Source organism: Procambarus clarkii, chromosome 14 (genome assembly GCF_040958095.1).
Source record: "Procambarus clarkii isolate CNS0578487 chromosome 14, FALCON_Pclarkii_2.0, whole genome shotgun sequence".
Classification (NCBI taxonomy): domain Eukaryota; kingdom Metazoa; phylum Arthropoda; class Malacostraca; order Decapoda; family Cambaridae; genus Procambarus; species Procambarus clarkii.
Window position 1 is genome coordinate 49669619 of NC_091163.1, and position 13757 is coordinate 49683375.

Sequence of the window (13757 nt, forward strand, 5' to 3'; positions counted from 1 at the left end):
GGACTGGTTAGGTTTTGTGGTGGAGGGGCAGGCTTACCGCTTTCGTTGCCTTCCTTTTGGGTTGAATCTGGTGCCTCGCATATTCACGAGTCTTCCCGGTTCGTGGTGGCCCTTCTGCATCTGCTAGTGGTTCAGGTGTAGGCCTATCTCGACAACTGGTTGGTGTGGGCTCCCAGCCGGTCTGCTTGTCTGCTCACCAGGGGGGGTGGTTCTTTCCCAGTTCACCGGATTCTAGTTCCTGGTGAGCTGGAGGAAGTCTCATCTGGTTCTATCCAAAGGTTCGGACCCAGCTGGGCCTCGTGAGGGACTCTCGGAACACTTCCTTGTGTCTCCCTCTGGAGGCATTGCTGCTGCTGCAGTCCTGCCTTCTGCTGTTTTTTTTTTTTTTTGGGGGGGGGGTTCCCGGGTCATGTGGTGGTTGCTTGAGCAGTTGTGCAGGAGTCTGACCTTCCCTGTGCTGGTTTACTCACTGGGTCGGGTCTGACTTCAGCATCAAGGCCCTCCATTTCACCTCTCTCGCGATGGGAGGGTTCTGCCTCCAGGGGTTCATGTCCAAAGTTCACGGATGCCTTGATTCTCTGCTGGAGCTTTGTGATCAGTACTCACCAGGCCGACCAGGGGCAGTGAGCTCCGTCCTTCCGTTGGGCTCACAGCATGGTGTGGGAATTCGCAGAGGTTTGGCTGTCTCTTTGGAGGGTTCGGGTCACTCGGGGTTCAACGATCCAGCTCCATTTGGACTACTCTCTGGTGGTACATTGTCTGAACCGCGGGGATTCTCTTTGGTCCTTGGGGCTGGTCCCTTTGAGTAACTCATCTGCTGGATTCTCGGGATTTGGCTTTCTGTGCGGCAAATATATCCGTGGAGTATCCGACGTCCTGGCAGATGGTCTGTCTCGATTTATTCCCTTGTCCATGGAATGGATGGTCGACGCCGACTCCTTCAGTTGGCTCTGCCAGACGTATGGGCTCCCGGAGGTGGATCTCTTTGTGTCGACGTGGTCTCAGTGTCTCCCGATATATGTGGCACCGTTCTCCAACTGCAGAGCTGTTGCGGTTGACACCTTTCAGCAGGACTGGTCAAGGTGGGGCTACTTGTACCTCTTCCCTCCAGTCCAGCTATTGCTGCAGGTTCTGGTTCATTTGGAGTCTTACCGTGGGAGAGTCAGGCCTCTTCTGGCCCTTTGGTAGCCTTCCCAGCCTTAGTTTCAGGCACTGCTTGCTTGGTGTCTGAACCAGGGAGATTTTCTGTGGTTCTGCCACTTTCAGCAAATTGGACCGGTCAAATACACAGCTGGTTTGATCTATTTCTCTGCTTTTTGCGTCTGGTCTTTTTGACAGGGGTTTATCACCACTTATATGGTGATCAGGTAGCTTCTTTGATGGTGTCCCACATGTGAGCTTCATCTCGGTGACAGTATGAAGTTTCCTGGCATTCTTTTCGCCGTATTCGTTCTCTTTGTAGATTGTCTTCTGTTTTGGATCGGATTAGGACTGTCGCCTCTTATTGTGCGGTGCTGGCGGAGCTGCTCCAGCTTGCATTCAGGATGTCACTTCTGCCCCATTCCATCAGCTTTCTCGTGCTGTGTTTCACCTCCAGTCTGCTCATGCGCCGCTTGAGCCATGCTGTTCCTTGGGCTGGGTGCTCTCTTTTCCCCTCGGTTTGTGGTGGCCCCTTCGGTTCAGGACTGTTTTTCTAAGGCGCTGTTTCTGTTGACATTGGCCTCTGGGGGTCTGGTGGGGGAGCTTCCTGCTCTCCTCTGGTGCAGGGGTTTCTGATCTTTCGGTCCTGGTGGTCTGTTTGTGCGGTTGCAGCCGTCTCCTTCTTTTATGGCAAAGAACAAGATGACGGCTTTTCAGAGGGGCCTTGGGTCATTGATGCTTGGCTGACCGGGGGTGCATCAGGTGTTGTGTCTTGTGGCGGCTCTTTGCCATTATCTGCGTGCTTCGGCTTCTGTGGCTGGGGGATGCGCTTTGGGTTGATCCGGTTTCCCTTGTTCCCTGTTCCAGGGCTCGGGTCTCCCAGGTCGTCTGCAGGGTTATTAAGTCTAGCCAGCCTGTGGTCTACCCTCGTGCCTATGATGTTTGTAAGTTTGTTGCTTTGGCTGCCGTGCTTGGTAACATGTCTTGGGCTGACATTCGGGTGTGGGGGGTTTTGCAGGTCGGACAGGGTCCTGGCCACTCATTACTTGGTCATTGTTCCTGGTACTGGTCTTTCGTGTGTGGCTTTGGGTCGCAGGTTGCAGCCAGTTGTTTTGACTTCGAGTTGAGGGGCGAGTGGCAGCCGCCTCCTGCGTTAGGCCCTCTTTTATTTTACTTCTCCTTGGTTTGGTAGCTCCAGGGAGCCAGAGGAACTCTATACAGAAAACCAGCGTTGAATGTAATGAAACGCCATTTTCTGGGCGAGTCTCGGAGGCTTCCTGGCACCCTCGCTCCCTCCGGTCGGTGGTTTCCATTTTGTTTTTGATTCTCAGCCTCTGAATTGGGGTGTGAGTAACCGGCACAGGAGGTTCCTTCACCCTCCCAGGGAGGGGAGGGCTGCGTGGACAAGTGGTGTGGCAGTGTGTATGATGTTTGCTTGTTTCTTTAAATGGGGGGGGGTGGAATCTGCCTCTCTATTTGGTCTTTGGTTGCAATTTTTCTTACCATGTGGGGTCTGTTTTGTTATGCCTACCTTTCTGGGTGCTAACCCCAGTTGATGGCAGATATGGAATGTCCCCAAATACATGGGGTTTCCATAGGCCATTGCTCCCTTTGCCTTTTTGAGGCGGCCAGGTTCTGGCTTGTGGTCCTCGGTAGGCTGAACTCCAGATGACTGATGACCCCGGACTAATATGCGCATATCAATCCGATAGCTCCAGAGAGCCGGAGGGACTAACACAGAAAATAATTTTTTCGTTGTAAATACATGTAACTTAACCAAATATTCTTTATCCACAGGATAACAACCCAGAGGAATGTTCAGTGTGTTTTAACAATTATGATGACACTCTGCTACGGCCTCGCACTCTGCCTTGTGGCCACACATTCTGCTCCCAGTGTATTGACAATGCTATCAAGAATGGTCAGCTGAACTGCCCCAGCTGCCGAGCCCAGCACACTGCCACAGCTGCTACTCAGTTCCCAATCAATTATGGTATGGAGGCCTTTATCAGAAAACTAAAAAGTATGGAGGTGGTGCCAGTGACAACGGTACCCACAAAACCCAATAAAGCTCCGACCAGAGGCATCAGTAAGAAGTTACGTTCCCTGGTGGAGGAGCAGAAGAGCAGCATCAGCAGCCTCATTACCAGCTGTGAAGAGGTACTGTCCCAGCTGGGTGAGTACCGGGGGCAGCTGGGGGACTGGAAGACTCAACACCTCCAGCTCCAGGACAGACTCTATGCTCTGGTAGAGCAGAACAAGTCAGCAATGAAGCTCTTGGAACTGGAGGATACCAGTGTGGTGGATATGACAACACAAGGAGAGGAAGGGAAGACTCAGCTGCAGGCCATGTTGGGGAGCCTCGACACAGTCAACACAGCACAGGAGGTTGGCACAACCATAGACACAGCTGATGAGTGCAGCATGAAGGTAGAAAATTGGCTCCAGAAGTGCCAGGAACTCTTCCCAGATGTCAACACTGTCCACACCTCAGTGAAGGTATGCTGCTGAAGGTCACATTGTTCTCACCCAACTGAGTGTAGTATTGCCTCTATATAAACACTTTTGATATGGAGACACATCAAGATGAGAGTAAACTTTATATATATAGGATGATATGGAGACACATCAAGATGAGAGTAAACTTTATATATATAGGATGATATGGAGACACATCAAGATGAGAGTAAACTTTATATATATAGGATGATATGGAGACACATCAAGATGAGAGTAAACTTTATATATATAGGATGATATGGAGACACATCAAGATGAGAGTAAACTTTATATATATAGGATGATATGGAGACACATCAAGATGAGAGTAAACTTTATATATATAGGATGATATGGAGACACATCAAGATGAGAGTAAACTTTATATATATAGGATGATATGGAGACACATCAAGATGAGAGTAAACTTTATATATATAGGATGATATGGAGACACATCAAGATGAGAGTAAACTTTATATATATAGGATGATATGGAGACACATCAAGATGAGAGTAAACTTTATATATATAGGATGATATGGAGACACATCAAGATGAGAGTAAACTTTATATATATAGGATGATATGGAGACACATCAAGATGAGAGTAAACTTTATATATATAGGATGATATGGAGACACATCAAGATGAGAGTAAACTTTATATATATAGGATGATATGGAGACACATCAAGATGAGAGTAAACTTTATATATATAGGATGATATGGAGACACATCAAGATGAGAGTAAACTTTATATATATAGGATGATATGGAGACACATCAAGATGAGAGTAAACTTTATATATATAGGATGATATGGAGACACATCAAGATGAGAGTAAACTTTATATATATAGGATGATATGGAGACACATCAAGATGAGAGTAAACTTTATATATATAGGATGATATGGAGACACATCAAGATGAGAGTAAACTTTATATATATAGGATGATATGGAGACACATCAAGATGAGAGTAAACTTTATATATATAGGATGATATGGAGACACATCAAGATGAGAGTAAACTTTATATATATAGGATGATATGGAGACACATCAAGATGAGAGTAAACTTTATATATATAGGATGATATGGAGACACATCAAGATGAGAGTAAACTTTATATATATAGGATGATATGGAGACACATCAAGATGAGAGTAAACTTTATATATATAGGATGATATGGAGACACATCAAGATGAGAGTAAACTTTATATATATAGGATGATATGGAGACACATCAAGATGAGAGTAAACTTTATATATATAGGATGATATGGAGACACATCAAGATGAGAGTAAACTTTATATATATAGGATGATATGGAGACACATCAAGATGAGAGTAAACTTTATATATATAGGAAACTGCACGAGACATTTTTATTAATAAAGTCAACTGTCATCTTGGTGTTTCTCTACACTGTGGTCAGCACTCAGTGTACACTACACTATGGTCAACACTCAGTGTACACTACACTGTGGTCAGCACTCAGTGTACACTACACTGTGGTCAGCACTCAGTGTACACTACACTGTGGTCAACACTCAGTGTACACTACACTGTGGTCAGCACTCAGTGTACACTACACTGTGGTCAGCACTCAGTGTACACTACACTGTGGTCAGCACTCAGTGTTCACTACACTGTGGTCAGCACTCAGTGTACACTACACTGTGGTCAGCACTCAGTGTACACTACACTGTGGTCAGCACTCAGTGTTCACTACACTGTGGTCAGCACTCAGTGTACACTACACTGTGGTCAGCACTCAGTGTACACTACACTGTGGTCAGCACTCAGTGTTCACTACACTGTGGTCAGCACTCAGTGTACACTACACTGTGATCAGCACTCAGTGTACACTACACTGTGGTCAGCACTCAGTGTACACTACACTGTGGTCAGCACTCAGTGTACACTACACTGTGGTCAGCACTCAGTGTACACTACACTGTGGTCAGCACTCAGTGTACACTACACTGTGGTCAGCACTCAGTGTTCACTACACTGTGGTTAGCACTCAGTGTTCACTACACTGTGGTCAGCACTCAGTGTACACTACACTGTGGTCAGCACTCAGTGTTCACTACACTGTGGTCAGCACTCAGTGTACACTACACGGTATTAACCTAGTTTTGCTTGCGGGGGTTGAGCTCTGGTCTTTCGGCCCACCTCTCAACTGTTACTAACTACTAACTAATTTTTTTCTTGGAGCGCCCCTATGGCCCCGGAGCTATCCAGGCTGACATGAATATCCTTAACTTTGGCATCAGTTGATGTGGGTGGAGTTCTAGGCCTACCGGTGACCACGAGCCAGAACCTGGCCCCCTCAGAGAGGCATGAGTAGCAATGGCCTATAGAAATTCACATGTGGTTTTGGAGCATTCTATATCTGCCATCAACCGGGACAGGCACCCAGAAAGGTAAGCACCCCAAAACAAACCCCTGTTCTGGTTAAAACGGCAAAAATAGACAAACGAGGGGACAGAACTCCCCAAATAAAAACTAGCAAACGAGCATGACGTCACACAAGCTGCGCCTCATGTCTGCGCAGCTCCCCCCCCCCCCCCTCCCCGGGAGGGGGAAGGGGAAGCCCCAGACCCTCGTGCCAACGATCCACACCCCAGTTCTTCGGCTGGTGTGATGCATCGCTGCCATGTGGCTCCAGCTCCAGACTCTTGTGTTGTGTTGTGCTATGCTTTGGTTCAGTGCTGCTCTTACGGTGGCGTGGGAGCTGGGAGTATTATTTCAAGGTACTCGTGCTGCATGCGCTTAGGGTTCCCTTCCCTAAGTACCCTGTAAGTACCGCCCTTGAAGCTTGGGTTGTCATCCAGAAGTCACCTTGGGTCTACCTCTGTTGGTCTTTTGCTGCTCAGCGAACCCCCCCTCCCCCCGAGTGTTTGGGGAGGGGGAGGGTTCCCGCCCTTGTTTACCTTGGGGTAAGTGGTAGAATTTGCACTTGTAGGGGGTGCAGGGTACTGCACAGCTAGTTTTCACCTATAACAACAGCCGGCTCTGTTCCCTTTGGGTACGTTGCCATCTTACGAGGATTTTTTGTTTTTAATTGGTGGGGGGAGGGGGTCTGCCTTGGTATTACTTTCCCGTTTTACTAGGGTTGCTTTTGTTTGGTGGTACCCCCTGCTTTGCCCTCGTGAGTGGACACGTCCCGAGGGTTCTGCTTTAGCAGTGTTGTTTGGTAGCTTAGGCGCCGCTTAGCAATACACTGCCTGGGATTACCCTTAGCAGACCCAGTCTAGTGGCCCTGGGAAACTCCGCGGGGGCACTCGGGTCCGATGGATGTGACCCCTGAGTCTCCTCTTGCTTTGTGCAAGTTTGAGGGTTGCTCTGTCCCCTTGTCTCAAGGCGACGCTTATTGTTTTTGCTTCCGTCATGCTGCCTGTTGGGTCGGTGACACATTTGACTCGGAGTCCTTCGAGATTTGTTACTTGTTTGTGACTCAATTCACTCAATCTACAGATGACATTGTTCGGGGTGCAGGCGGCTCGCACGTTGCAGGATAGGTTTAGGTTGTTGCAACGTGTTCGGTTGGTTGCTTCCCCAGATGCCCTGAGGCTGCCCCGTTTTGCTTATAGGGACCCCAGACTTTGGGGTGTTGGTCACTTCGGCCTTGGTTCAGTCTGCGCCCCCTTGTTCTTTCCCTGCTGTAATTCATTCAGTTCCTCCCCCCTCCCCACCTGCTTCTGGCTCATAACTGTCTGAGGGCTTCGGGGTCGGGGCAGGGTTTAGAGGTTTCTAAGATTAGGGTGGTTTCGGGGGTTGCCCCTTTCGGGGTGGAGATAGAGGCATTCAAGTCTGTTCCTCCAGCCGTAGCTCCAGGGTCTGACCATTGGACCCATTCTCTTTCTGCCATTCTGGCCGCCCCGGCTTTTTCTTGTGAGACCGGGGCTTTGGAGGACGACTTGCTCCCGAGGCCTGACGTGGAGTCTCCTGGGGTTGGGGAGGAGCTGGCTTGGGGGCCTTGGGCCCCGTTGGACCCTTGGAGAGTTGGAAGACTCTCTGAGCGAGGCTTACTGTTACAAGGAGTGGGGTTTTCCTTTCCCCCCTCTGCGAACGAGTTGGATTTGGGTTCGGCTCCTCCCCGGGTTCGGTTCCGTGTCCTTGCTGGTCCTTCAGTTCCGTCCTTGCAGAGGTTTTCAGCTTCCCGCGTCTCGCCTACTGAGGTGCGGGCGGCCATTGCGGCTTACCTCCTGCACGACCCGGAGTATGCCTCCATAATGGATCCATCTTCTTTCAGGTTTGGGGCTTCGTCTCTGTGCCGGGTTTGTTATGAGGTTCAGGGTTCGTCCTGGCATATGGACTGCCCTTTGTTCTCGCTGGATGCTTGGGAAGCTTTCTGTCGTACCGACACGCTTGAGTGGCGCGAGGCGTTGACTGTGGTCCAGGTTTACCTGGGGGGGGGGGGACTTTGAGTACTTTAATGAGTGCCTTTTTGCTCCGGCCCTTCTGCTGGATGTTGACACGGTTCAGCTTCACGTGCAGGTTCCTTCCCTGTTGGCTGCACTTGTGGCTGAGGACTTGTGCACACGTGGCCTGTTGGCTGCGCTTGTGGCTGAGGACTTGTGCACACGTGGCCTGTTGGCTGCGCTTGTGGCTGAGGACTTGCACACACGTGGCCTGTTGGCTGCGCTTGTGGCTGAGGACTTGCACACACGTGGCCTGTTGGCTGCGCTTGTGGCTGAGGACTTATGCACACGTGGCCTGTTGGCTGCACTTGTGGCTGAGGACTTGCGCACACGTGGCCTGTTGGCTGCGCTTGTGGCCGAGGACTTGCGCACACGTGGCCTGTTGGCTGCGCTTGTGGCCGAGGACTTGCGCACACGTGGCCTGTTGGCTGCGCTTGTGGCCGAGGACTTGCGCACACGTGGCCTGTTGGCTGCGCTTGTGGCTGAGGACTTGCGCACACGTTGCCTGTTGACTTCAGTCCTGCATTTCTTTTCCCTCCTGGAGCTGTCTTCGGATTGGCTTGAGGATGTGGTGGAGGTGCTTGGGGCCGTTCCTTGGGTCTGGTGCTTTGGTCTCGGCTGGTCGTGCGTTGTCTGCACTTTTGAAGTTGTTTATGACGATCCTGTGGGATGCACTGTCGTGGTTTTTCGCTGCACGTCTCTTGTGTCGACAGGTGGTTTTCGCTGCACGTCTCGTGTCGACAGGTGGTTTTCGCTGCACGTCTCGTGTCGACAGGTGGTTTTCGCTTCCTCCTTGGAATCCGCTTGGGCCCTGGCTCTTAGACTGTCTTTGCCCTTTTGTCTTTTGATGTTTGCGGCCTCTGCGGTCGAGCAGTATATGCGAGCAGCTTCTTCCAGCTGTTGCCCAATGTCTGACTTGTTGGTTCTCCGGGGTTCCCGGGTGGGTTCTTCCCGGAGGGGTCGTGCCAGGGCTCGTGGTTCTGCTCGTCGGGTAGGCCACAGGTGCCAGTTTTGGAGCAGTGCCACCTTCGGTCCCAGCTGCACCTGGTGCAGCCTGGTGATCTTTTTGCGGTGATCGCTCTGTGCGCAGGTCGGATTCTCATAAGGGGCATCGGCCATTTTGCATTTTTTCTCGTGGCTTGTGGTGACGTTGGGTGGCTCCTCCTCCTTAGGGGGGGGGTTAGGGGCTGACAGGGCAGGCCTCTTCTCCTGGGCTTTGTCAGGTCGTCTTGGAGTGAGTGAGCTTGGGTGTGGTCGAAATGACGACATCTCAGGTGGGTTTCCTGCCGTTTCTGGTTCCGAAATGGGACTGTGTGGACCTGCGGTTCATTCTGGACTTGTCATGTCTGAACCCCTGGGTTTCCTGCCCCTCCTTTTGGATGACCACTCTGCCCCAGGTCCGGCTGTTGGTGGAGCCGGGTGCTTTGATGGTGTCCTTGGACCACAAGGACGCGTATTGGCATGTCCAGATTCATCCTGGGTTCAGGAACTGGCTTGGTTTTGTTGTGGGGCGTCGGAGTTACTGCTTTCGTTGTCTCCCGTTCGGGTTGAACCTGGGGTCTCTCATGTTCACACTCTTTACCCGAGTCGTGGTGACCTATATGCGTCTGTTAGGTGTTCAGGTGTTGGCCTACCTTGACGACTGGCTGGTTTGGGCTCCCAGTTGGTCCTTGTGTCTGCTCGCCAGGGGTTTAGTGCTTTTCCAGCTAGCCGGGTTCGGGTTCCTGGTGAACTGGCAGAAGTCCCATCTGGTTCCCTCCCAGGTTCAGACCTGGCTGGGTCTTGTATGGGATTCTCAGACCACTTCCTTGTCTCTCCCTCTAGAGTCTCTCCTTCGGCTGCAGTCCCGTGTGTGTTTGTTTCTGGCGGGTTCCCGGGTCACTCTGAGGTTGCTCGAGGGTTTGTGTGGGAGTCTGAACTTTGCGATGATGGTCTACTCACTGGTCGGGTTTGGCTTCGTCGGCTGTTCTGGTTCCTTTGGGGACGTCCCTTTCGCCTCTCATGGGATCGCTGGGTTCAACCCCCGGGGGGGCCTTACGTCAGCTGCTGCATTGCCAGCTTCCTCTTGGGTTTTTCCGAGTTCATTGCCTTGGCGCCTATCCAAGCCATCGCTCGATGTGTTCATGGAAGCGTCATCTCTCGGCTGGGGCTTTGTGACCAGTGCTCACCAGGCCAGCCAGGAACAGTGGGGTCCGTCCTTCCGTCAGGCCCACAGCACGATGCGGGTGTTCGCTGCGGTGTGGTTCGCGCTTCGGAGGGTTCGGGTCGCCCGCGGATCGACAATCCGGCTCCATTCGGACTGCTCCCTGGTAGTTCATTGTCTGAATTGAGGGGGTTCAATGCAGTCCTTGGCTCTGTGGGGCTGGTCGCTTTGGATGACTCGTCTGCTGAGTTCTCGGAGTTTGGCTCTCCTGGGGGTTCACTTCTGGGGGGGGGTCCAATGTCCTGGTGAACGGCCTATCCCGGTTCGTTCCCCTGTCCACGGAATGGACGGTCGATTCTGACTCATTCAGTTGGCTCTGCCAGAAGTTCAGGTGCCCATTCAGGTGGACCTCAACGTGTCGGTGTGGTCGAGGCATCTTCCGGTATATGTGGCGCCCTTCCCCAACCATGAGGCCATCGGGATCGACACCTTCCACCAGGACTGGTCGAGGTGGTGGTTCCTGTACCTCTTTGTCCCGGCCCAGCTGTTGCTCCAGGTTCTGGCTTGCTTAGAGACTTAACAGGGGCGAGTAGTCTTCTTGGCCCTGTGGTGGCTGGCCCAGGCGTAGTTTCAGGCGCTGCTTGCCAGGTGTCCGAACCCGGAAGTTTTCCGTGGCTCCGCCTCTTTCAATAGATCGGCCTGGTCCGTTACGAGACTGGTTCACTCCTCTCCTCAAGTCTTCGCATTTGGTGTTTTTGACTCGGGGTTTATCACCCTATGTATGGTGATCAAGTGGCTTCTTTGATGGTTTCCCACCTAAGGGCTTCATCTCGGAGGCAGTATGAAGTTTCCTGGCGATCCTTCCGATTCTTTTTGACTCTTCGTCTCTGTACTTTCCTTTCTGTTTGGGTGGTGTTGTTCTTTCTCTCGTGGTTGTTCCAGGACCGTCCTCTTATGCCGAATACTGTCGCCTCGTATTGTGCGTCGTTGGAGGAGCCGCTGCAGCTTGCTTTCGGTATAGATGTAACTTCTGCACAGTTCCTCAAGCTGTCTCGCGCATTGTTTCACCTCTGGCCTGCTCATGTGCAGCCTGAGCGGTCCTGGTCTTTGGACAGAGTACTCTCCTATCTCTCTTCTCCTCGGTTTTTTGTGGGCCCCTTCAGTTCAGGATTGTTTTTCTAAGGCTCTTTTCCTGTTGGCATTGGCCTCTGGGGGTCAGGTTGGAGAGCTTCATGCTCTCCTACGGCGCAGGGGTTTCTGCTCTTTTGGTCGTGGTGATAGGTTTGTTCGTTTGCAGCTGTCTCCTTCTTTTCTGGTGAACAATGAGACTGCAGGTTTCTGGAGGAGTCCTTGGGTTGTTGATGCTTGGTTGATCAGGCCGGGGGTGCATCATGTTTTGTGTCCAGGGACGCGCTTTGGGTTGATCCAGTTTCCCTTCTTCCCTGTTCGCGGGGACGGGTCTCTCAGGTCGTACGCATTGTTATTAAGTCTAGCCAGCCTGTGGTCTATCCTTGTGCCCATGACGTTCGTAAGTTTGCTGCTCTTGTTGCCGTCTCTGGGAACATGTCCTAGGCTGACATTCGGGTACTGGGTTTTTGGTGGTTGAACAGGGTCCTGGCTGCATGCTACCTCATTAACATTCCTGGGCCTTGTCGGGCCTGTGTCACTTGGGTCAGTAGCTACAGCCTGTCTCGACTTTGAGTTGAGATGTGAGCACCGACCGCCTCCTAGGTAAGTCCCTTTTCTTTTTTCGTCTTTGGTGAAGTAGCTCCGGGGAGCCGTAGGGGTTACCCCCAGAAAACCAGCGTTGAATGTAATGAAAAGCCATTTTCTGAGCGAGTCCCAGAGGCTCCCCGCCAACCCTCCCTCCCTCTGGTCGGAGGTTTTTGCGTATGTTGATATCTAGCCTCAGAACTGGGGTGTGGATCACCGGCACGGAGGGTCTGAAGCTCCCGCTTTTCCCCCCTCAGGAGGGGGGAACTGCGCAGACATGCGGCACGGCTCGTGTGATGTCATGCTCATTTGCTCATTATCATTTGGGAAGTTCCGTCCACTTGTTTGTTTATTTTCGTTGTTTTAACCAGAATAGGGGTTTGTTTTGGGGCGCTTACCTTTCTGGGTGCCTGTCCCAGTCGATGGCAGATATAGAATTCTCCAAAATCACATGTGTATTTCTACAGGCCTTTACTGCTTGTGCCTCTCTGAGGGGGCCAGGTTCTGGCTCGTGGTCACCGGTAGGCCTAGAACTCCACCCACATTGACTGATGCCAAAGTTAAGGATATTCATGTCAGCCTGGATAAGTCTGGAGAGCCTCCAGGACTCACCCAGAAAATGGCATTTCATTACATTCAAAGCTGTCTTTTTCACACACACACACACACACACACACACACACACACACACACACACACACACACACACACACACACACACACACACACACACACACACACACACACACACACAGTACCTTCCTCCCTTGGGAAAGAGTGATCACGTCCTGTTAGACATTAAATATGCTTTAAGATATCATCTAGAAGAAAATGGGGACATTGAAACAGTTGATAAACTCTATTTAAGGAGAGGCAACTATGGGGAACTTCGAAATTTTTTTAATGGGTGTAATTGGACAGAATTGTTGCTAGGCAGGGAAGTAAATGAAATGTATGCCAAATTTTTAAAACTATACGAGGAAGGCACACAAACATTCATACCAAAACAGAGATGCAGGGCCAGAAAACAGGATTGGTTCGGCAGAAATTGTGAGAGGGCAAGAGACCAAAAGACACAAAAATGGAATCAGTATAGGAAGAGGCCAAACCCCCAAACATACCAGCGATACAAAGATGCGAGAAACAACTATACAGCAGTAAGGAGAGAGGCAGAAAGAAATTTTGAAAAAGGGATAGCAGATAAATGTAAATCAGAACCGGGCCTATTCTACAAATTCATAAACAACAAATTGCAGGTAAAGGATAATATCCAGAGGTTGAAAATGGGAAACAGATTCACGGAAAATGAAAAGGAAATGTGTGAAACATTAAATGAAAAGTTCCAAAGTGTGTTTGTACAAAATGAAATCTTCAGAGAACCAGACACAATAAGAATTCCAGAGAACAACATAGAGCGGATAGAGGTGACTAGAGATGAAGTGGAAAATATGCTAAAGGAGCTCGGGAAGAACAAAGCAGCTGGCCCAGATGGCGTTTCACCATGGGTTCTGAGAGAATGTGCATCTGAGCTCAGCATTCCACTTCACCTGATCTTTCAGGCATCCCGGTGTACAGGAATCGTAGCAGACGTGTGGAAACAGGCTAACATAGTTCCAATCTACAAAAGTGGCAGCAGGGAAGACCCCCTCAATTATAGACCTGTATCATTGACAAGTGTAAAAGTGAAAGTATTGGAAAAGCTAATCAAAACTAAATGGGTAGAACACCTGGAGAGAAATGATATAATATCAGACAGACAGTATGGTTTTCGATCTGGAAGATCCTGTGTATCGAATTTACTCAGTTTCTATGATCGA

At 50.5% G+C, this 13757-nt stretch overlaps 1 protein-coding gene across 1 annotated transcript in view; it reads left to right on the forward strand.

Moving 5' to 3' along the window:
- The window catches only part of LOC123749156 (uncharacterized), a 546434-nt gene that overhangs the window by 521727 nt on the left and 10950 nt on the right, over positions 1 to 13757 (forward strand). The window contains exon 5 of the mRNA XM_069324597.1: positions 2938 to 3639. Coding sequence (XP_069180698.1) covers positions 2938 to 3639 — 702 coding nt within the window. The remainder of the gene's footprint in view (positions 1 to 2937; positions 3640 to 13757) is intronic.